This window comes from Diabrotica undecimpunctata, chromosome 6 (assembly GCF_040954645.1).
Source record: "Diabrotica undecimpunctata isolate CICGRU chromosome 6, icDiaUnde3, whole genome shotgun sequence".
In the NCBI taxonomy this organism is placed as follows: Eukaryota; Metazoa; Arthropoda; class Insecta; order Coleoptera; family Chrysomelidae; genus Diabrotica; species Diabrotica undecimpunctata.
This window is the reverse complement of record NC_092808.1, coordinates 26371153-26393147: the sequence shown is the minus strand read 5'-3', so window position 1 is coordinate 26393147 and position 21995 is coordinate 26371153. Positions and strand designations below refer to the sequence as shown.

The window sequence follows — 21995 nt, the reverse complement described above, 5'->3', positions numbered from 1 at the left end:
AGGCGACCAAAAAAGTGGCCTCTGATGGCGGACATATCCGGAAATGCGAATGCGCCAAATTTAAATTTTTCGACACTTATTAACAGTAGCTATAAAATAGTTTTCAGAATGTGTCTTAGACGAGAAAATTTTAATTAAATATTAACGATCACAGTCTAAAATATGAAACAATTGTTAAAAAACTTCAATATAAATAAGATTTAATGTGACAGTTGGGACAAATAATAACATAACCCAACTAAATTTGATTTCTTAAACAAGGAAAGACTCTCTTTCCTTGTTTAATTTGGCCTCTCAAGGTGGCACTTCCTGTCTAACAATATTTTTGCCCCCACTACCTTTACATTCCCTCTTTTGTCTTTTTGCTCGATGGTTTAGTTTAGTCACCGTCATATAGTATTTTTCATATAAAAATGCGTGCACGTCATAATTTATATAAAGTGACGTCACATATTTAAAATTTCCAGAACGTCAACCTTAGAGTTCAAATTTTCCTAACACAGCCAATAATACGAAACCCATACGGAACTGTTCGATCTTTCATAGGCGTCAACATGGTATAATAATCAGAAAAATGTAATCATCATTATATTGGAAATTTTAGAATTATATTGATTAAATAACCAAAAACATTTGTTATTATTAATAATATAAATTTTATAAAATAACTCTTTAAGTCTAATATTCCACAAAATAAAAATTTTAATTAAATATATTAGACAATTGTACGCAACTGATACTGGAATACTTCTTTTGGCAGTTTTGACAGCGTGTGGCAAAATTGTTTAAAATGTTGCCGCTTTTTTAGACCAAGAATTTTGTTTATGTTTTGATTTCTTGCACAATTTGTTCATAATATATTATATATTAATAAATTGTATTTGTAAATACATATTAAATTTAGATTAACAGCTTTAAAAACTAATTATTGCTGTGTATTTTGATTGTGCTGTGCCAAAACAACTAAATAGTCTGCAGAAAGCTGATAAGCTTTCATATGAGACAGATTATTTTGAACAAGAAATAATGGCGGGACGTTTTTACTATTAATGCTCTAAATAGAGGTAAGTTTAAAATTTAGAATATATAATTTTGTATTAAAATCTTTTCTTATGTATTTTAGTGTATTGCAGTAGTCTTAAAACTAAGTGTATTTACTGTTAATATAACAGTTTGACAAATAGTTGACATTTTAAAAATTCCTCACTTACTGACTATTCTGATATTTTGGCAACGCTGTGGGGTTCTGACGTCGTAAATCTTACATGACGTGCACGCATTATTATATGAAAAATACTATAGATAAAATTACACCTAGATTGATAACAGTGTGGTAACAGGGATAGCCAAGGTAAGTTCGGATTTCGCTCCCATTCGTTTGGTGGCGCTGCTAGTCTCGTTCCCTGTGGTCAATTCAAAGTTGAGTTTAGAGAAATAATTTTACAGAATTAGATTTTTATTCACATAAAACTTGACATAAGAATGACAAAACAATTATTTAAATACTGATCAGTTGTTTTCACAACATTAAGAAAACTAAATTATACTACGCTTGGCTTGTATTATTAATATTTCTTGTAACAGATATAACATTTCTTGTAACATTTTTATAAATAAAGGTTCTATTCTATATTTCATTCTTTAATTTTTTTAATCACTTTGACATTTTAATGTAATGGAAAAATAAACAGTCTCAACATAACAAGAAAACCCAAAAAGTATACGAAAAATATTTATTATCGTATGTATATGATAAGGATTTTTCTTGTTATTTTAGGATTATATCGATTTTCCTTTACTTTAAAATGAGTTCACAATCCTAGGCACTATTACTAAACTTTTGAATTTAGCGCCATGTATAATGTATATATAATATATATAGTTACGCTCCCGGTCACTAGGTGATTAGCCAATCATTGTTTTATTCGTTAACACGGAAGTTTCAATTTTCAATGCTGAATGCTGGGTGGTAGTGTGCTATGATCACTGTTCACCATTTCCGTTTAGTTGTGTGCTGTGTTTGTGTGCATCGCTTCAACACACGTTAAACAACGAAAGTATTATCTGTAATAAAGTGAAGATTAAAATTTGTGATTCCATAAATTTGTCTCGTAAGTTTTTCCTGTCATATATAGAATATTGTTATGGCGTTTATAATTCCCGACAAAATATTAGAGACATTAATTTGTTCATTTTGCCAAAAATACTTATCGGTAAAACCCATAATAGTTTATCCAAATAGAGATGTGGAATGTGGACGATGTGCAGAAAACGAGAAACAACAAAAACGTGGAGCAGGTGTTGAATCGCTATATGGAAAAATTATTGAAAAATGTTTATTTAAATGTACTAACAGATTTGACGGTTGTCGAGATTTGTTAACCCATTCTCAAGTTCTCGATCATGAAAAGGTATGACTACATATTTATATTACCTATATAACATTTCTTTCTTATAAAAAATACTTCTTATAAGTCTCTGAAAAATGTATATTTGTATTCTGATGTGCTTATTTATCAACTTACAACGCAGATATTATGGACCATAGCTTTAATTTATCTGTTTATCTGGTTTAAAAATGTAATATTTTCACTGTCCTCCATGACAGTTTCCTCAATTATGCGTGATGCGCATAGGAAGAAATCGCAGTGATCGCATTTCTAAGCAATCTTGTCTTATTGAAAAAAATATCGTAATTCGTAATTTCTTTTGACTATGACAATGACAATACAGAATTGCGTGGGTAATTTGGCAATATCTTCTATGTGACTTAACCTAAACTTTTCAGGAGATACAAAACACTTTAAAAGTATAAAATTTCTCAATATTTCAATTGTTTGTTTGTTTTTACTTGTAATAAAAGAAGTTAATACTTGTTAATGAATTTAGTCTTGTTAAGCTGTAAAGCAGGTACTTAGTATAATATATACTTACTGTTATATATATTATACTTACTGTTTTAAATAATGTTACTCATAGGAGTCATAGGAGATATTGAGTTTCATGTAATGTCAACTTCGGAATTGTTGTTTATTGATGCCTTTTTATCAAAATAAAATTAAATAAGTCTTTGCAATTAAACATACAAATTATTTTATTTGAGTAATATAAAATCATGTCTTTTTTATGTATAAAACACTTTGAATAAAAAATTAAAACTTCGAAAAATTTCTTCTTCTTCTTCCTACTTTATAAATAGGCTTAACACCCATTTTACTTCGGTTTTTAGTTGTCTGACCATCTTTTCCTCGGTCGTCCCAATGATCTTCTTTCATTTGGCGATTTGTCTCTTGCTATTCATACTATTTTATTTTCTGCCATTCTTTGGATGTGTTGATTCCATTCCACTTTTCTTCTTTTGGTCCACGCGTTTATTTCCTCTATACCCCATCTCGCTCGTATTTCCTCACTTCTTACTCTGTCTCTTAGAGTTTGGTTTGTTATTGTTCGTAAGACTTTCATTTCTGTTGTTTCCAGTAGTTTTTGTGTTTTCGCCGTATCTGCTCTTGTTTCCGCTGTGTACGTCATTATCGGTCTTATTGTTGATTTATATATCCTGGTTTTCGTTTCCGTTGTGAGGTATTTGTTTCTCCAGATTGTGTTGTTGAGACATCCTGCTGCTTTGTTGGCAATGTTCACTTGTTTTTGTACTTTTTCTTCCACTTTTCCGTAGCTTGACAGTTTTATTCCCAAGTATTCAGTTTCCATCACGTGTTCTATTATTTTGTTATTTACGACTTTACATCGTCTTGGTTCCGCTGATATTACTATCGCTTTAGTTTTCTCTGTTGAGATCTCCATGTTGTATATGAGCGCCGTATCTTAGAATTCTTTAATTAATCTTTGTAGGTCATCTTCATTTTCGACTGTTATTATGGCGTCGTCAGCGTAGCATGTGATCCTTATTTCCTTTTCTCCCATTCTATATCCTCTTCTTTTTTTAACTTTCTTTATGATTTCATCTATTATCAGATTACATATTAATGAGCTCAGCGAATCTCCTTGTCTAATGCCAGTTTCATATTTGTTAGGTTGCGATAGTTTTCCTTTACATTTTAGCATAGCTGTGTTATCTTTATTTATATTCTCAATGGTTTTTACTAAATCCAGTGATATTCTCTTTTCATATAATAAATGTATCGCGTCCCGAATTCTCAGTCTATCAAACGCTTTCTTCAAATCTATCAGACACCTATATGCTGGTTTGTTGTATTCCAGCGACTTTTCTTTTATTTGTCTTATTACAAAAACTGCATCCGTGCATGATCTTCCTGTCCGAAATCCTTGCTGTTCCTCTTGCAGAGATATTCGTTCGTTTATTTTTGTCGCTATTATTATTGTTGTCAATTTGAGTGTTGTATTTAATAGATTTATTGCTCGATAATTATTGGGGTCTTTCTTTTCTCCTTTCTTGAAAAACATCACCATGATCGCTCTTGAACTTCGAAAAACAACAAACAAAAACTATTTAATATGTTTAAACGAACAAAATAAAAAGATCTATCCATGTAGAAGGCCATCATAAAATAATACACCTGTCTATCAGTGAATAAATCATTGATTTTACGTAGCCGGGTCCAAACTATGTAACAAAACATGTTAAATAACAAAGTTGTAGAACAAATTTGTTTTACAACTTTGTTTTGTAATTTGTTATAATATAACATAGTATCCAGACTATATAACTAAAAACAACACAACAAAATGCGCATATAACTTTTAGCTGGATGTCTGGTAGGTTAGGCAGTATATAAAATGGCGTCATACGTAGAAGATGCCGTCATAGCAAGAGCAGCTTGTGTAATTTTGTGTAGGAGACACCGACATGTTAAACGAAGATTTTGGGTGCGGTCTTCATTAGCAGCTCGAGCAAAATATAGTGGTACAGCTCTTTTAGCTGATATAATAAATATAATAATATAATAAATTATAATAAATATAATAAAATAAAGCCACTTTGTTTTATAATGAGCATCGGCTTCATTACCCCTTTTTCCTTTCTTTAATTCTCGCTGAAATTGCCCAATCAGCATGCGCATTTTTTTCAACTTCACTTGTATCTGCTTTCACTTCTCCGGCTATTTCAGTCCATGCATCGTGTTTTTTATTTCGGTTTTTAAAATCCATGAGTGTAGGATCCCATAATACTCGTTGTTCCCGAAATAGCTCAATTAAATGAGTAGTCAGTTCTTTCGACCATTCCATCGCGTAAATAAGAAATAACCCCACGTGAACAGAGCAAAGAAAAATTTTAGCAAAATCACTCCTCAAGAATCAGAATGAACAGGGCGATATGACTCCGACGGTTTCTGCTCGCGTACTATGCCAGAGAAATGTTTCAATAACATCTTTGAGCAATCACGATACGGTTTTACAACAATGTTTATAACTTTCTTTGATGTTTACCGACAACTGTTGGATAACATAAAACTTGCTATATAACCAGAAAAATGTTATACAACACTGTGTTTTAAAACTTTTTTATTTAAAATTCTGTAACAAGTAACAAAACTTTGTTATTTAACATGTTTTGTTACATAGTCTGGACCCGGCTAAAAAATCTTATACAGATATTTGAGGGTTCTAAAAGGGTAAAGTCCATTGAGATTACATTTTTGAGAGGACATAATTTTATTTGTTTGATGTGTGGGAGTGGTTAGTATAAGTTTAACCCTGCATTATTACCCATCAAAAATTGGCATATTTTATACCTACTCCAAATTTAAAACATGTGTTTGACATTTTAAACGGACATCTGCATCGAAAACTCATAATCTGTTCATCTAACGTTCAGTACTGTGAAGGCGTATAAAGTTTGCTACATTTGGAAATAACTGCTTCAAAAATATCTCGCATTGGCGCAAAACGATCTTTTTTACGACGCTCCTTTCTAGTGTCACTGTCGTCAAACCTGAGGCAATTTGTAAGAAATGCAAAGCGAGCTTCACTCACTACAGCGCGAAAAAAAAACGGGTGTGGCAGTCCGATAGAAGTTATACTTCTATACACGCGTTCGCCGTTACAAATTTATATGGGAGTCAATCTGTACAATCATTACATATGAAATGCTATAGGTAAGAGAGAGCAAAAAGAGAAACAGAATTAGGTATATAGGTATATGGTGAATCGTTTGCTGTATATAAACAACATTTGACCTGTAAAAGGAGTATAGAAAATGAAGGATTGAATCAATGTTTTGATGAAAATGTATATTATTATTTTCATATGTGTATGACAGGAGTTGAATGCAAAAAAAAATTTTTACACATACTTTGCAGTAAAATTCATTGATTATTTTGTTATTAATATAAAAATACAATACAATATATTGCAACATAATTCAATATAATAACATTGATATAACAACAATAACAACATCATTGATACAGCCAATGGATCAATCGGTCATAGAAACATTCAAAAGAAGATACAGAAAAAAATTAATTCAAAACCTAGTTATTAAAGAGGAATATTCTTTGCCAGAATACTGGAAAGCATACAATTCAAAGCACGCAGTCAAAGTGGAACAAATTATGGTCTGAATCAACTCAAGACGAAAATACCCCCGTGACAGCCGAGCGTGATGCGGTAACAAATGACGTTATGGCTGAATCAACTGTTTTGTTTTCGTTGCCCAAAGATGACATAAACGAATGGTTAATTTGTGATGAGGACTCAAACGGCTATCGATTGCTGACAGATGATGAAATCGTTGAAGTGGCAACAGAGGCAGACGAAACTGATTCAGAAGCTGACACAGACTTTGACGGTGGTGATGTTGATGATGCTATTGCAAGTCACAAAGATCTGCGAAAAGAAACTAGAGAAGCTGCATCGCACCTACAACAATTCATCGAGTGGTATTCTCGGCAAGAAGAAGCAAACAAACTAGATTTGATGATTTTACGTCGATTAAGAAATTCAGCCGTAGCAAAATATGAAGTAACAATAAAACAAAGATTTCGGAATATTTTAAATCAAATTGATTCGACTGTACTAACAGAAATCCCTTTTATATTGTTAAATAAAACATACAAATAAAATGTGAGAGTTATACTATGAATTTTTATTTTTTTTTTAATATTCTGTTAACCGTCTTTTCGATTAACCGTCATACCCTTGGTCCGGTACCCTGACGGATAATCGAGGTTTCACTGTATTAATAAATATACTTAAAAAAGGAACATTTTTATTCTCGAGAGAGAAAGAGAGAGAAAATATATCTTCTGTCTCTCTCTCTCTCTCTTACGTATATCTTACATATGTAATGATTTTGCCGATTCACTCCCGTAAAAATTTCCAACGTCGAACGCGCGTATAGAAGTATAATTTCAAAAGTGGAATTCCTGTTTCTTTGCTGAAAAGTTCTTTCGATGTTACCGAATTCATATTTAGAACCCCTGCGTAGTAATAAAGTTAGCATAATGCTTTGATTTCTATTAGATTCGTATCTCTCACACAGGATGGTCTGATTGTTGCATTAGTTACTTCCTCCTAGTCAACATGTCGATCTCTTGCATAACGTCCTCGTTGTAATCTAATTTCCTTATTTGTGAAAGCGGCAATATTTTTCAAAATATCATCAGTGAAAAACAGGGACCATGCTGAAATTCCACTAGTTACTTGTCGAGAAGCTCCTTTATTTCCAGGTCAATGAATCATTAGATTTCTTTAATTGGTCCGACGTTACTTTTTGTTAACTTTTCCGCTCGATCTGAAGCCATTTTTTCCACGTATTTTGGTAGACACTTCCTCAATTTGCACATATTCAATGTCGTTTTCGTTATTTGTAGCTGAGAGATTCGCACGGAATTTCATTACCTGTTAAAACTTCGCAGCCAGTCTGAACATAATCATCATCGTTGGAATCTTCGTCATTCTTCGGAACATAATCATCGTCAGAATCTTCGTTATTTTCCGGTATATAATCTTCATCAGGCTCCGGACTATAATCATCATCGGAACCTTCGCCAGGTTCCGATCTATAATTGTCTATTATTAGGTCATCCTCAGAACTATCATTTTGATCGTCGGGCTCAAAATCTGAAAGATTCTCGATTATTCCCTCTAGTTATTTTTGGGTTAATGGTCTGCGAGCCTTATTATCCACGTTTATACTGTAAGAAAAAGCGCATTTAAAACCCTAACTTCGTCAATAAAATTACTTATCGAAATACTATTTTCGGATCGATGTAATAATATAATGGTAATACTACCCGTGGTACAGCTGAACCAAAATCAACGCACGTGTTAACCCTTTCACTGCTACATTTTGATTTAAGACATGCCCAAAAGCGGCTATTTGTTTTTGTAAAAAAATAAAAATTTGTTATTGAAAAAGTCTTTTTGGATTAAGGGATGTAAAATTATTGCTCAGATGTCAATTTTGACATGTGTCACGGATCCGTGCCATGCGCACTGGTCAAAAAATTTTCTATGCAGTGCTCGTCGGCACAGATCCGTGACAAATACATTGTTATGAGTGGTTTAGGCCAAAATTTATGTAGAAGAAACTTTAAAGGATGCTAAGAAAATCTTTATTTTGTTAATAATCAGTAAATAAAATATTTGAACTCTAAGATTAAAATAAAAAAAAAAGAACTAGTCCGGTAAAATAAGGATGCAACCTCGGAATGAAAGATAATAAGCTGAAAATTTGCATACGTCTTTATTTTGATGGTATAAAACTACTTTTATTCTATATAAAATGATATGTGTTCGTTGGAGAATTAAATAACTTAATTCTGAATGAAATGCACAAATTTATTTAGATGTTAACAGTTTAGGGTATAAGACTATATTAACTTAAGAATTACAAACTATCCTAAAAACCTTTCATAGTTCTTGATAATATCGTAAACACCTCGAGATACTCAGCGTCGATGTTTATCATCTTCTAAGTAGTCTGAATATTGAGATAAAAAACACACACACACACACACACACACACACACAGTGGCGTGCTCGCCATAACACCTCCCTCCTGAAGACCGAAGCTGGGGTGTCCAAGAAGGGCTTCTTTTGCAGCTTCGAAGTTTTGACTTGTGGTGAAGAGCCTCTCATACTCCGTACAGGGCAGATAGGTCCACATGGAACAAAAAAACCAACCGGCAATAACTTATTCTACTTTTGTTGTTATGAGAAAGCTGTAGATGAAGTGTACCACAAGGTAATCGAATTATATATTGCAGTTATTATTGATTAAAATTCCTTTATAATCTGGATAATTAAAGCTCATATCTACTACTTGTTGTGTTACACTTCAACTTCGTTTAGTTAATCGCATCATAAAAGGGTTTTACATTATTAAAATGACATTTTCGAATAACCTCGTTATCTAACTTAATTTTTAGAGTTTTATTGGTTTCATTGACTTCAAGAACAACATATGGTCCTGTATTTAATACCGATTTGGGTGTATTTGGATTTCTTGGTCTTTTTAAGAGAATTTTATCTCCAACTTTATACTTTACTTCCAAATTGCTCGTTCTTAAGTTATCAAAACGGTTCTTTTGCTTTTTCCTTAGATCGCATTGTTTTTCCCTTATATTTTCTAACTGATTATTATACGAAATTTCATCAAATTCTCTATCATTTTTATAAGGAAATACTAAACTATAGGGTGTAGTGGATGTTGAATGATGTTTACTAGAATTATATGAGTGTATAGCGACTAAAAGTGCATCTTCTAAGTCACACTGGTTATGTTCTAAAAGATAACTTCGCAAAGTATCTGTTATCGTAGCATGGAAACGCTCAATTATACCGTTAGAGGCATGGTACTCAGACGAAGTAAGGTGCCATTCGATATTCAATGAATTAGTAAAACTTTGCACCTTTTTATTATTAAATTCACCCCCGTGATCTGACATAATCATCTTAGGAAGACCGAAAAGCGAAAAATAATTTTTTAATTTACTAATTATGGTTTCTGGGTTTTTATCAGTTAAAATATACGCTTGTGCAAATTTTGTTAAATTATCTATAACGGTGAGCATTTTTTGTTTATCAAAAAAGAACAGGTCTACAGATAAAGCCTCAAATGGTTTCTCCGGAGAATGCCTTACATTTAAACCTTGAGTACGATTCCTACGATCAAATTTTGAGAGTTGACACGTAGGGCATAAAGTAATAAATTCGGTTATTTCTCTATACATATTTTTCCATTTATAAAGTTGTCGAATTTTGTCTGCAGTTTCATTAATTCCTTTGTGATAATTACCCGGGTCGTTGTGATATTCGAAAATTATCCTTTGTCTATCTTCTATAGGCGGCATAGTAACGATATTTTTACAAATTATAAAGTTTACGTCTGGGTAAAGGAAACTGAGCATTTTATAATAAATATTACTTTCAAAATAACGTATGCAATAAGTTTTATTTCGAACTAATACTAGTTTTTTTAAAGTATTAAAATTCTCAAGGCAATGGTGTGGCTTAATTTTAACTATAGTAATCTCTCTACTACGATTTTCGTTATATAACTTTAATATTTTTTCAAAATCCGAGTCACCAACAGTGGGAAAATTATCATTGATTATTTCGAAATGATTTACATTTCTGTCATTCTCATCGTATAGATATAAAATATTCTTATTGTTAACGTCTAAGATTTGCTCATTAGAGTAGGAAAAATTATTTAAATTTAAGTTAGTTTTAATATTCTCAAATTCGGTATATTCATTTTGTTTTTGATGGACATGGTTTAATCGAATTCTTGACAGAGCGTCTGCAACTCTGTTTGCTTTTTGCTTTACCTGAAATATGGTGAACATCAAAATTATATTCACTTAATTTCAGTCTCCATCGTGATAATTTAGAATTAGGATCTTTTAAATTTAAAAGCCATATAAGTGGCCTATGATCTGTGACTATAGTTGAGCCGCTGAAAAGATGGAATGATCATGTGAATGGCACGCACTCTTAAATATTCCTCTTCCTATGTTATCACTTTTCCCACGTTTACACCGCTCAACAAAAACGAACTAACAATGTTGCTATAATATATTTATACCGTTTTTTAGAGGTTATTGATTTACATTAATTTTAAACATTTTCACAAAATTCACCAGCCGGCAAAAGTGAAACACAAATCATGATACATAAAACATTTAAGTTATAGTATCATAACACAAATAATGACGGTGTAAACAGTTTCCCATAAGGTCTAGTTTCGAGCGCCTGTCGATGCTTGCATTGAGTGATCATGCGACCTTGGATTCCATATTTTCAGCGGCCAGGGTATAGTCGAAATTTAACTCCAAATAGATATGGACGGAAGTAATTTGTAAAGTGGACAACAGACAGTAATTCCTTTTCTGTAGTGGAATATTTTATTTCCGTTTCATTTAATGTTCTGGATGCGAAAGCTATCGGTCGATCCTCACCGTTATCGGAGATCTGTGATAAAACCGCGCCGATAGCAAAATTGGATGCGTCGCGTCGGTCGTCAAAATAAATTGCTTAGAGAAATTAGGATAAGCGAGAATTTTTTCCGAGGTCAAAAATTGTTTACATTTTTTAAAGCATTCTATTACTTCGGTTGTTACCTGAAACTTTATATCTTTTTTCAACAAGGCCGTCAGAGGTTTAGTTAAATTAGCAAAATTATTTACAAATTTCCTATAGTAGCCGAATAAACCGAGAAATGATTTACATTCAGTTTGATTTTGCGGGACTGGAAAATCTAAAATAGCTTGAATCTTTTTCGGGTCTGGCTTAATACCTTCCGGTGTTAATAAATGACCTAAGAAAGTTATTTCATCTGTTAAAAATTTACATTTATCGGGTTCGATCTTTAAATTATTTTTTTGTATTAATTCAAAAATAATTTCGATATTTTTAAGATGATCTTCGACAGTATTACTAAAAATTAAAATATCGTCCATATAAATGAAACATATTTTGCCTATGTGCTCTCGAAATATGTCATTCATCACTCTAGCAAAGGTACTAGGAGCGTTTTTAAGCCCAAACGGCATTCTAGTAAATTCAAAGTGACCGTTTTCTGTGGAAAAAGCTGTTTTTTCGATATCTTCGGGATTCATGGGAATTTGGTGAAAACCCGATGCTAGATCGATTGTCGAAAAAAATTTAGAGGTATTGAGAAGGTCGAAAATATCGCTAATATTCGGGATAGGAAATCTATCGTCAACCGTGATGAGATTTAATTTTCTAAAATCAATTACTATCCTCCATTTTTGAACATTATTTCCATCAAGTTTTTTGGGCACAACAAAAAATGGCGAATTCCAGGGACTGACAGAGTCGCGAATTATTCCCTGCTCTAATAATTTTGTTATTTGTTTATTGACCTCTTTTTTATGAACGTGAGGGTGCCGATAATTTCGAGTATAAATCGGACTGGCATTTTCAGGGTTAGTACGGATACTATGTTTTATTCGACTGCTAAAAGTTAGATGTTCGTTAGGTAACGAGAATATATTGGAACTTCACGTGAATATCTTTTATCTTTGTTTGTAACCTTTTATCGAGATGGTCTAATTGTAGTTTACTTACAATAGTATCGATTTTTTCATTTAAGTCGATAACATTATTACTTCGGACTTGATGTTCGTGTATATTATTTAGACTAAATATATTATGTTCCCGATCAGATGAAAACAATGGGATTTCCTCACGATTAGCAAATAAAGTATTCGAACCAAAGTCAATAACACATTTATTCTTTTCTAAAAAATCATAACCAAGTATTCCATCAAAAGGAGAATTTATGTCTACTAAATAGAATTTTTGAACACTCGAAAATAACTTAAAGTTTACGCTTTTTGTAACTTGAATTGGTTTGTTATTAATACCAAATATTTTAAAATTTTCATGATCAAAGTGATAAGAATCTAAAATTTTACTTGGTTTCAATATTGATATAGCTGCGCCTGAATCAATTAATAACTTAATATTTAAATTTTTAATATGCGCGTAAAGAAGCGGTTTATTTGCTACTTGGTAAACTCTAAAGTTGTCAGCGGAACTTGTTCTAAAAAATCCTGATCAACTTCGATTTCTATTTCTTTTTCCGAACTATCATTGTCGCAATAGGTATTATGAACAACATTGTGAGATTGTGGTTTACGATAACATTTTTCTGCTTTATGTCCATATTTATGGCAGACAGTGCACTTTGGAATGGTTAATTTAATTGGTGGATTTATCGATTGATTTGTTGAACCGGGATCAGAAAATGTTTTTTGTGTAGAAATGTTATTGTCATTATTTATATTTAATTTAGAAAAATTGTCATTTGTTTGTTTGAAATATTGTTGGTTTTCATAATCGTTTAAAATTTGCTTAATTTGAATTAACGAACTAGGATTTAAAGAGCGAAGCATTTGACACAAAGGTTCTTTTATGCCCGTAATAGCGGTCAGAATTGCAGTTTTACTGTGAAAATTATTTAAACATTTTTTCTCAACATTGTTCAAATTTGAATCGTATTTGATAACTTTATTGATTCTTATTAATTGTTTTTCAATTCTATCAACGAAATTTGTAGGTTTTTCATTAGAACGTTGCTTAAAATGACATAACTCAAAATTTAGACACTGCAAATCCAAATTTTCACCAAACTGAGAAAGGAGAGCATTTTGTATCTCTTGCCATGTCGAAAATTCTTTCGAGCCAATGAAATCAAGAGCTTTTCCCTCTAACCTGCTTTTTACAATAAAAGGAAAAATTTGCAATTCCGCTGGGTCAAATTTTGCAAAAATGAAATCAACAGAATCTATAAAATAATGTAATTTTGAAGAGGACCCATCAAAAACATTTATAAGCTTGATAGCTTTGTCACAATTAATATAATTATTAGAAGTGGTAGCGGAAATTATTGGCGTAGTTGCTGTTACGTCGTTAGTTGCCATTGTATTATCAAAAATAAATTAAACAATTAAAAAAAATGCAAATACTAGATATGATAGCTTAAAAGTTTGAAAATTGCGAAACAGAGTAAATAAAAAAAATGAAAACAAATAAAAAATTAATATAATTCGACTAACCTCAAGTATTTCCGTGAGAACGTGGCTTTACACCGGAACTGGTCGAAAACGTTGCAGCGTCTCAGATCAAGTGGATTTACACTGGAACGGGTAGAAAACGGGTGAAGAACGTTGTACCTTCTGGATCAACTGGGTTTACACTGGAACTGGTCGAAATTCTAAACTGTATGTAGTCGGAATGGTAGCCGAGATGTTGCTTCTTCTGTGGAAATGCTTCACCGTTTCCAGGGTCGAGTGGCTTTTCACTAAAGCTGGTTGAGAAGATTTCACGAAGTTGCTAGTTGCGCCTCCCCAGAACTTTCGAATTACTTTGTGGCTTTACACAACAAGTGGCCTTACACTTGGAATTCTTCGAAGTTGCTTACGGGTTCATTCAGTTTTCCTTCCTCGTGGCCTTACACTCGGAACCCAAATACTAAGTCACTAATTCTCCAATTTTCCAATTAACGATAAAAATCGATTAAAAAAAGCTTTACTTTTTCTAATTGGATATCCTACTGACTGCGCCACTTTTATTCTCTATAAAATGATATGTGTTCGTTGGAGAATTAAATAACTTAACTCTGAATGAAATGCACAAATTTTTTTAGATGTTAACAGTTTAGGGTATAAGACTATATTAACTTAAGAATTACAAACTATCCTAAAAACCTTTCATAGTTCTTGATAATATCGTAAACACCTCGAGATACTCAGCGTCGATGTTTATCATCTTCTAAGTAGTCTGAATATTGAGATAAAAAACACACACACACAGTGGCGTGCTCGCCATAACAAACTTACCTCAAAAGTCTCATATAATCACGTGTCCGCGACTTAAGATATTTAAGGTCAAAGATCACGAAAATGAGTTTTCTGCAAATATCTCGTTTCCCTTACACTTTATGACATTTAAGGTGGTAAGAAAAATTGTAGAATGGAAAATTCTCTTCAATTTTTGTCTGAAGTACTTTTATGTACCTTCAGCCCTTCTTAAGATAGAGCGCAAAGAGTGGGGGACCGCTTACCTGTGTATACGGTAACGCGAAGTCAGCCAGTAGGATTCAATAAATAATAAGTTATATAGTTAATTATTCACTTAAAATACTATTATTATCATTAAATTTTTATTATTTATTATTTAATAAACTATATTTATAGATATTAATTATAAAATATATATTTTTTATATAATATTTATTTTATTTTTAACAAACATACAATATTAAATGAAATATTTCAAATGAACTTTAATGATATTTTTAACAGCTGTATATACGATAAATTAAGATCAAGTGCAGAATTCAACAATAATCATTTTTATATTTAATTAAATACTGATAAAATCATATTTATTATTTTTTTAAATTATATATTTATTTATTAATCCAATAATCGATTTATTAAAGTTACAAATTATATATTCTTTTATTATGTATGGTTAATATTTTTGTATTAATTTTCTTCTTCATCGTCTTCTTCTTCTTCTTCTTCCTCTGACTGCTCAATATCGGATTTATCATCATCATTCTCGTTTATTAAAGTATCAAAATAAAAATATTCAAGAATATCAGGTGCATATTCACTTTCTTCATTGAAATCATCTGAAGTTGATGAAGCGTTTAGACATGATTGTCCATTACACTGCCCACAAATTAAAGTACATTGCAATCCTGATTTCCTGCATCCGCAATTAGAACCACAACCTTTCTTGCAATTGCAAAATATTATATTCAGCAGTTCTTCTGGTGCTGGCGGTAATAATGTTGTTATTGGTTCCAGAAATTCATTTTGCATTACCCAGCCGAATTCTTGGGGTTCTAAATCATTTCCCAACCAAATTTGGGTCTGATAATAGACACGAATGATATGCTGACGAGCTGCTACACTTGAAGGTGGAAGACTTGATAACTGCACTGGTTTGTTGAGTCTTGTTGATTTGATGAACTGGGTGTATCGAAAAGAGTTTATATCGTCTTCTGATGTTGGAGCATTATACGCTGCTAAGAAAATACGTACTCCATTTTTAAATAATTCTTGTACAGAGCAGTTTTTTTGTTGAAATAGTTGAGGTGACTGATGTAAATGGTGATTTTTTTCGAACATTTTAATAAACGATATTTTACCTTTCCTATAAATCGCAGAAGTCGTATCACATGCACTAAACGCGTGTAAAAAGCAACCGCCGTACAAGAGATTTGTATTTCGAGATATATTATTCGTAGTAATATGGACGAAAAGTATTTTATTTAATATTGTATGTTTGTTAAAAATAAAATAAATATTATATAAAAAATATATATTTTATAATTAATATCTATAAATATAGTTTATTAAATAATAAATAATAAAAATTTAATGCTAATAATAGTATTTTAAGTGAATAATTAACTATATAACTTATTATTTATTGAATCCTATTGGCTGACTTCGCGTTACCGTATACACAGGTAAGCGGTCCCCCACTCTTTGCGCTCTATCTTAATAAGGGTTTAAGGTACATAAAAGTACTTGAGACAAAAATTGAAGATAATTTTCCATTCTACAATTTTTCTTACCACCTTAAATGTCATAAAGTGTAAGGGAAACGAGATATTTGCAGAAAACTCATCATGACCTTTGACCTTTAATATCTTAAGTCGCGGACACGTGATTATATGAGACTTTTGAGGTAAGTTTTATACCATCAAAATAAAGACGTATGCAAATTTTCAGCTTATTATCGTTTATTCCGAGGTTTGCCCCCTTTTTTGCCTTATTTTACTGGATTAAACAAGAATAATGCACTTTTCCCAATAAAATAACAAAAACAGGAAAAAATTTGTGTTGCAACAAAGTACAAAATAAAATAAACTAATACAATAAAAAGATACTCATTTTTCCAATAAACATAAAACGAAAAAGAACAATCTAAAACAAAAATAGTAAAAATGTTATTTATGGGTAATATCGAAGCAATCTCTCACACAATATCCAGGTTGATCAGGACATCCTTCATAATGGTACAATGTCATTTTCTGAATTTTCTTTTGGGAACAAAATTTACAACGTTTTCTGTTTGTTTCACCTTTTTTGTTCACAGATGTAATTTTTGTCAGTTTATGTGATGTTGGGTTATTGGTCCGGGCAGCTTTAGTATTGGGTACTTCAATTTTTAATAGTTTTGATATGACAGCTAGTCGGAAATCATAAAGACTCATGGTTTTACCTGAATATTTTTTGAAGAGGAAAAAGGCATTGAGGAGCATAAGTTGTATAAATGGATACCTAATTTTTTGTACCACCTTAATGTCACAGGGCTAATATGCATTCATTTGGTCCTGGTGGTCTACTCCGCCCATCTGCTTATTGTAATGAAAAATTGGTTTAGGTTTTGTTTTGGTACAATGTCTTCTATCTGCAAACTCGACCATTTTGTTTTCATGTTCATTCGATAACTATAGAACATCTCTTTTGTCTCTCCATTTGCCGACCAACAGGTTGTGAGAATACACTGCACATGTTTCACCCTTTTTAAGTTTTTTAGAAATAAGTTTCGTGGGATTATTAATTCTTTTTTAATTCAGCGTTCCAGTGCAATAAGTCTTGCGCTTAGTTAGCTGGTTGGCTAGGTCAAAATAGATAAAACTTTTTAGAATTGTGCCACTCGGATCTGTTAACATTATATAATTTAATTCATATAATAATAATTTATATAATAATTTAATAGATGTATTAGTTCCTTATCAGTGAATTTTTTAGTATTTTTACACACTAATTTACGTTTTTTTATGACCGACGGCCCTGCATTACTATCACCCATAGTACTCTATCTACGAAAAACAAAATCCTAAGCGAACGAACTTTTTAGAAGTCCCGCGATATGTATGCTACACGCTCGTCAACGTACGTCTACCTTGAACTAGAGCTCAGTTCCTACTGGCAAGGAAAGCGATAATGTGCATGTGTCATGTATCCGTGCCACGTGCACTGTCTGAAAACAGCCTGGCACGGATCCGTGCCATGCGCAGTGAAAGGCTTAAACAACAGCACTTAATAACTCAGCGACTGCAAGATAACAACTGACCTGCTAAAACAAGAAATTACACGAGCGCGCGTTACCGTGTTTCCAAAAGTAAAAAAGTTACAGGACTTTTACGTCAGCGTGGGGTCCACCTGTACCGCGGGTAGTAATGTAGGGTTGAGTTTTTAAAATAACCTCAGAGCAATATTATAGAAGGTTTTTTATGGAGGAATTTTCGCTACAAATTTGTTTAATTTCATTATTTTATTTGGATTTTATAACTCTCAGAAGTTGACCGAGTTCATGAATATTCGCAATCTTGGAATAAGGGGCGCAAAGAGTTTTCGTACTGCATCTCGTAATCTGGCGATACTACAGAAAATTTTATTTACCTTTATTTGTACCAAATTAAATTGTGTACAATTTTATCTCTATTACTTCAGGATCTAATTCAGTATCGAAGGTGAATGTTTGCGAAAGAACGGACGTTAGAATTGGCGTCATTATGAGTAATTCGTCTTCGAATTTTTCGAAGTGTCTGAAGTGCTGAAAGATCGGTTCTACCTCGAGATTAATATTATCATTGCCATAGTTTTATGTGTTATTTTTACTAAGAAATATACCTATTTTTTACGTTTTTTTTTATTATAATTAGGCTTCATTCCTCATTAATAACTCAGCCTCCCGATCTATATATTAGTCTTTGTACGACTTCAGATTTATGCTGCTTCCTTAAGTAATTCTTCAGATCTAATATTGCAAGAAGAATGCAACTCTGCCTCTCTCCACTTTTAATGGTAAATTATGAATACAGCCAGCCAGAAGTTATTAAGCCGATAAATTTGAATCCAGGTTTATTTCCTTCGAGATTTCAATAGGCTTTTTAATGTCTGACTTTTCTGTCAGTAAAACATGGAAATGTGTCACAGTTGATATCTCATCTTTGAATCAAAATCTGAATACCAAACAATACCTACCCCTTACCAAAATCATTTCTAAAACCAATCTGTGTTTCAGTTTTTTTTTAATTGTTTTTTTAACTTACTTAGGAAACTTTGTCTTCTTCTTATTTAACCCATGCTTCTTATTTAACCCATTTAATGCTGTTGAAGCATTTACGCAACACAGCTCAAATTATTTTTTTATCAAGAATTAATTCAATTTAAACATGAACTACTCACGTATATCATTGATGAAATATTCAACAAATGTGATTAGATCACAGATAAAGTAAGTTATTTATTTGTACTTTTTGGGGAAATGTCCAAAACATTCGAATTTTGTTACATTTTTTCTGAAATTTTCTGGAAAATGTCAACAAAATCTTGGAAAGTAGGAAAATAATGTTCGGGGAAGTACATAAACAGCTTCTGTCTAGCTGTACTCTACAACTGTTTAGTCTTCATCTGATCGAGTTCGAGTGCATCGTTCTGATTATTTTATGTAAAATATGCCGAAATTTTTGACGCAAAGGCAGCTAGACCTGGCCGTGGAGGAGGTGGTACGTGAGTTAAGCGATAAAAATTGAGAATGAATATCTTCATTATTGGAAGTTTGTGCACGTTTGAACATATTATTTTTCCAAGTATTACTCAGCAAATTTGTCGTTCTGTCTAGAGCAAATGGAGGCTGTCTGTATTCCACCCGAGGTAGATCAACTGACAGACGAGAATTATGAATGTTCTTGGGAAAAACACTTTTTTAAAAACTGAATTCACAATTAAAATTTTTTATTTTTGAATTACAAAGATTTTAGTAACAACAACAATAAATTAAATCAGATTGAAAATATTGATTTTAACATGGTGCTTTTATAATTGTTGATCTTGCTGTTCGATACGTCGCAATTTAGTCCAGAATGTTCAAGCGTTAGCCCCGCGTTGACATCCACGTGGTAGAATTCACTGGATGGTAGCGGTCATTGTACTGTAACTCGAGGAAGATTGCGCAGAGGACCTTAGAATATTGGCATAGACAATTCGAGATTCATTCCAGCCCAGACGATCTAGATAAGGAATCTGATAATTAAGATTTAACAACACAACTTAAAACAACACAGCTCAAGAAGTCTTAAAGCAACGACAGGAAGTGGGAAACCGATTTGGAGAGCTAGACAATTCTAGCACCAAAATCTACCTGTTCCAAAGGAGAGGAACAAATTCAAGAATTGAAAAGCGAATTAGTTTTCTTGTCACCATTGGATATTTTTTCAAATTTATCGATAAGGACCTAATGGATTTGATTTTTCAGATTAATAAAGCGGAACCTACATTTGAGTGACAATGACAAACTGGATGTAACTGACAGAATTACAAAACTCCGTCCCTTTTTGACTCACTCAACCAGAAATTTAGACAGTTTGTAATTTTTTCGTGTGACTTATCTATTGATAAGCAAATGGTTCCTTATTTTGGGCGACGTTCTTGCAAGATGTACATTAAATGCAAGCCTATCCATTTTGCATTTAAGATTTGGTGCATGAGTTCTTCGAGGGGATACCTTTATCAGTTTATTCCTTACGCGGGAGCCGCGGAAAAGAAAACTGTTGTGTAGTTCTTGAACTTTTGTCGCATGTGAAAAATGTTCAGAATCATAATATCTTCTTTGATAACTTTTTCGCGTTCTACAAACTTTTATGTCTTTTGAAAGCACAAGGATTCTTTACCCCAGGGACTATTCGCGAAAACCGAACAAGTAACTGTCCTTTGATACCAAGTAAATTGCTCTCAAAACAGGAGAGGGGTTCCTATGATTCACAGTTTGAGGAACCAACTTATATTTGTTTGGTGAAATCGAACGATAATTCCACTGTGACAGTACCCATTATAATATAAGACCTTTTAGCTCTGTCAAAAGGTATATCAGAAAACTAAAAAAAGAGACGGTAGTCCGTCGTCATGCTGAGTTCCAGCATAAATTTCTAAATGTGTTGTGTAAAAGGTCCTAGCATCTACGGGTTTGTTGGGAGTATACATTTTAAAACTACACCTTCCTCGAAATGCAAGTAACATTTCATCGAGTGTCCAGAAGAATAATTAGCGTTACATTTCTGGTTGGAAATTTCAACAATGCTCTTATTGGTGCAAGTTTATCTTGCGCTTTTCTTTCGTCTGTAGTATTAATATCATCGAACCTTAGACATTTCAGTAGAAACCTGACTCTTCTAAAATCCATTGTAGCAGGAAATATCTGTGCTCCCAATCCATCAGTACCATAAAACTCCAACAAATTCTTACGACCACCATGTTGAGATGCAGCCAAATATAATAAACCCAATAATGCTTTTATTTTACACGCATCAGTATCTTTGGTGTCATATCTATTAGCATACTTGTGTGCGTTAGCTCGAATAAATATGTTAGTAGTTTCTATGATAACAAACTAAACAACGTGCTAAAACAGCATACTACATTCAATAGGTGTAGAAGCATTTCTACCCATTCCTGTAACTCCTAGCACATGTGTAATTATATCCCTTGCCTAAGTATGAACATTTAGGGGTGAAGCTTCTTTTCTCCATGTCGTCCCATCCTTACCATAATAATAAGCTGATCTACTCTCTTCTGAAACAGATTCTTTTTCTGATTATTCGTCTGTAGCTTCCTGTTCTGTATCTGTGGCGTGATCGCTTTCTAAAACAAAATTTCCGTCAGCAATCAAATCGTCATCGCTTTCTGCCATATTTTCCACTTCTTCATTATCAGTTTCTACTTCTTCGTAGAGTTGTCTCAATTTTTCAATTTCTGTTTCATACGGACTCATAATTAACTATTAGAATACTGCTATGGAACACTTACTTGTTTTATTTCTTGATTTTTGATAAATCCAAATAAATACCAACACAAACTGTACACAACACTACATGTGGTGATTGCGGGGTGGATTCAGTAACTCTGCGGTTACCACAGCTGATCCCAAGCCCAAATAAAATGTGGAGGATGATTGGCAAGGTTAGCAACCTACCAATCGTAAAAAGAAATACTGCTCAAAGAAATAATGTA

At 32.5% G+C, this 21995-nt stretch overlaps 1 protein-coding gene across 1 annotated transcript in view; it reads left to right on the top strand.

Moving 5' to 3' along the window:
- The first annotated feature begins 1968 nt into the window (after positions 1 to 1968).
- LOC140443314 (uncharacterized) overlaps positions 1969 to 21995 on the top strand; it is a 33941-nt gene continuing 13914 nt past the window's right edge. Inside the window, exon 1 of the mRNA XM_072534506.1 lies at positions 1969 to 2411. Within this exon, the coding sequence (XP_072390607.1) occupies positions 2145 to 2411 (267 nt within the window). The 5' untranslated portion in view covers positions 1969 to 2144. The remainder of the gene's footprint in view (positions 2412 to 21995) is intronic.